Raw genomic sequence first — 2,500 nt, 5'->3', positions numbered from 1 at the left:
CTCTCTCTCTCTCTCTCTCTCTCTCTCTCTCTCTCCGTCGGTGTCGATTGCCTCGCCGTTTAGCCGCCCCTCTCTGCAATTACCCCGACGTGCTCCACTTCTAGCGCACTCCGCTGTCATCAAGGTTACACCCTTCCATAAAGGGTTCCTGCAAAAACCTGCCTATTATCCCCCCCGGACGCCGCCGGCGTTCCACCAAAGAACGAGCGAGCGAGAGAGCGGATCGATCCGCGGACGTAGAGTGGGTGCACTGCCCACCCCAGCTAGAGGGGACAGGACCGGGGGGGGGGGGGGGAGCAGGGTGTGTATGTGTGTGTGGGGGGGGGGAGATGGTGGGATGGGGTAGTGTCTATTCTATTGTAAGTGACGCAGACCAGACTTTGACCAAAACAAAAGGAGGAGGTGATTAGCTGATCAATGTTGCCGTGGAGATAGAGAGCCGCAACACTGTAGACAAAACAGTGTTTATCAGCCATCAGCGCCACAAAAGGACGGCGTGACATGTGCCACAGTGGAAGGGATAATGAAAATGTTTCGGCATGTGTTTGTCTCTGCGGTAAAACCGCTATGCAGAGCTTTGTATAGAAGTGCGTAGGTTTCCTTTATGACTATACAGTACATCTATGCGTATCCATATGTCTTAGTTTTGTGAACTTTGTACAACATCACTATACATAGGTGGGCATACATATACTATTTTTATGTTCTATTTCTTATATATATATATATATATATATGCATAAGAGGGTGCAGTGAGCCGGTGCGCTCCATGAATAATATGTTTTTTTTCTTTTTTCTTTTAAACATCCCCCCTCGCACATGCATACATGTTTACCAAGTACATGTATGTGCATATCCACTTAAATAGCATAAATGCGTTAGTGTGTGGGAGTCCACATGTATGAGGGGTCATGTGCACATCATCATCCTCATCCTCCTCCTCATCATCCTCATCATCCTCATCATCATCATCATCCTCATCATCATCATCATCACATGTGGCTCACCCTCCTCGCAGTTGTTGCCCTTGTAGGTGTGTGTGTGTTGCTCACCCTCTTCACAGTTGTTGCCCTTGTAGGTGTGTGTGTGTTGCTCACCCTCTTCACAGTTGTTGCCCTTGTAGGTGTGTGTGTGTGTTGCTCACCCTCTTCACAGTTGTTGCCCTTGTAGGTGTGTGTGTGTGTTGCTCACCCTCTTCACAGTTGTTGCCCTTGTAGGTGTGTGTGTGTTGCTCACCCTCTTCACAGTTGCTGCCCTTGTAGGTGTGTGTGTGTTGCTCACCCTCTTCACAGTTGTTGCCCTTGTAGGTGTGTGTGTGTTGCTCACCCTCTTCACAGTTGTTGCCCTTGTAGGTGTGTGTGTGTGTTGCTCACCCTCTTCACAGTTGTTGCCCTTGTAGGTGTGTGTGTGTGTGTTGCTCACCCTCTTCACAGTTGTTGCCCTTGTAGGTGTGTGTGTGTTGCTCACCCTCCTCACAGTTGTTGCCCTTGTAGGTGTGTGTGTGTTGCTCACCCTCTTCACAGTTGTTGCCCTTGTAGGTGTGTGTGTGTGTTGCTCACCCTCTTCACAGTTGTTGCCCTTGTAGGTGTGTGTGTGTGTGTTGCTCACCCTCTTCACAGTTGTTGCCCTTGTAGGTGTGTGTGTGTTGCTCACCCTCCTCACAGTTGTTGCCCTTGTAGGTGTGTGTGTGTTGCTCACCCTCCTCACAGTTGTTGCCCTTGTAGGTGTGTGTGTGTTGCTCACCCTCCTCACAGTTGTTGCCCTTGTAGGTGGGCACGCAGATGCAGATGCCCTGCAGGCAGGCGCCGTGGTTGGAGCAGGTGGGGTCCACGCACTGGTCCTCCTGGATGCTGCACTCGGGGCCCTTCCACCCGGCGTGGCACGCGCAACGCCCCTTCTCGTACTCGCCGTTACCGCTGCACAGCACCGGGCACGTGTCTGTAGTGAGGGAGGGGGGAGGGAGAGAGGGAGAGAGGGAGGGAGGGAGGGAGAGGGAGGGAGAGAGATGTTAGTGTGTTAGTGTATGTTAGTGCATTCAGTGCTTTACGATACTGTTATCTGTAACACTAGCTTTGGCAACATTGTGAAAACAGTAATGCTAATAAAGCTCCATTGAATTGAATTGAATTGAATTGAGAGAGAGAGAGAGAGAGAGAGAGAGAGAGAGAGAAGGAGAGAGAGAAAGAGAGAGTGGACACATTAAAGCTTACTGAAATTGACAGTTTGATAGATCGGCATAAAAAAGAAAGGAAGAAAGAAATAAAGAAAGAAAAAAAGAAAGATACAAAGAAAGAAATTAAGAAAGAAAGACAGACAGACAAAACAGACAGACTAGTCGCACCAGTTCTGCTAGCCCAGGCTCTTACTTAAAACCCTGCTCATCCATCCTCTCCCAGTGCACAACAAACAAACCGACAACCCAACACACCAAATTGTGACGGTGGCCAGAGTGGACTGGTGCCTGTGGCGAGGGCTCAAATAGACCCACAACAACCTGGAC

General features: G+C 49.7%; 1 protein-coding gene across 1 annotated transcript in view; it reads right to left on the bottom strand.

Annotated features, from left to right (window-relative positions):
- LOC134068481 (teneurin-1-like) overlaps window positions 1-2,500 on the bottom strand; it is a 263,996-nt gene that overhangs the window by 131,893 nt on the left and 129,603 nt on the right. The window contains exon 11 of the mRNA XM_062524127.1: window positions 1,744-1,938. Within this exon, the coding sequence (XP_062380111.1) occupies window positions 1,744-1,938 (195 nt within the window). The remainder of the gene's footprint in view (window positions 1-1,743; window positions 1,939-2,500) is intronic.

The sequence above is a fragment of the Sardina pilchardus genome, chromosome 21 (genome assembly GCF_963854185.1).
Source record: "Sardina pilchardus chromosome 21, fSarPil1.1, whole genome shotgun sequence".
NCBI lineage: Eukaryota > Metazoa > Chordata > Actinopteri > Clupeiformes > Clupeidae > Sardina > Sardina pilchardus.
The sequence above is the reverse complement of the archived record's forward strand: the minus strand, read 5'-3'. Positions and strand labels throughout refer to the sequence as shown.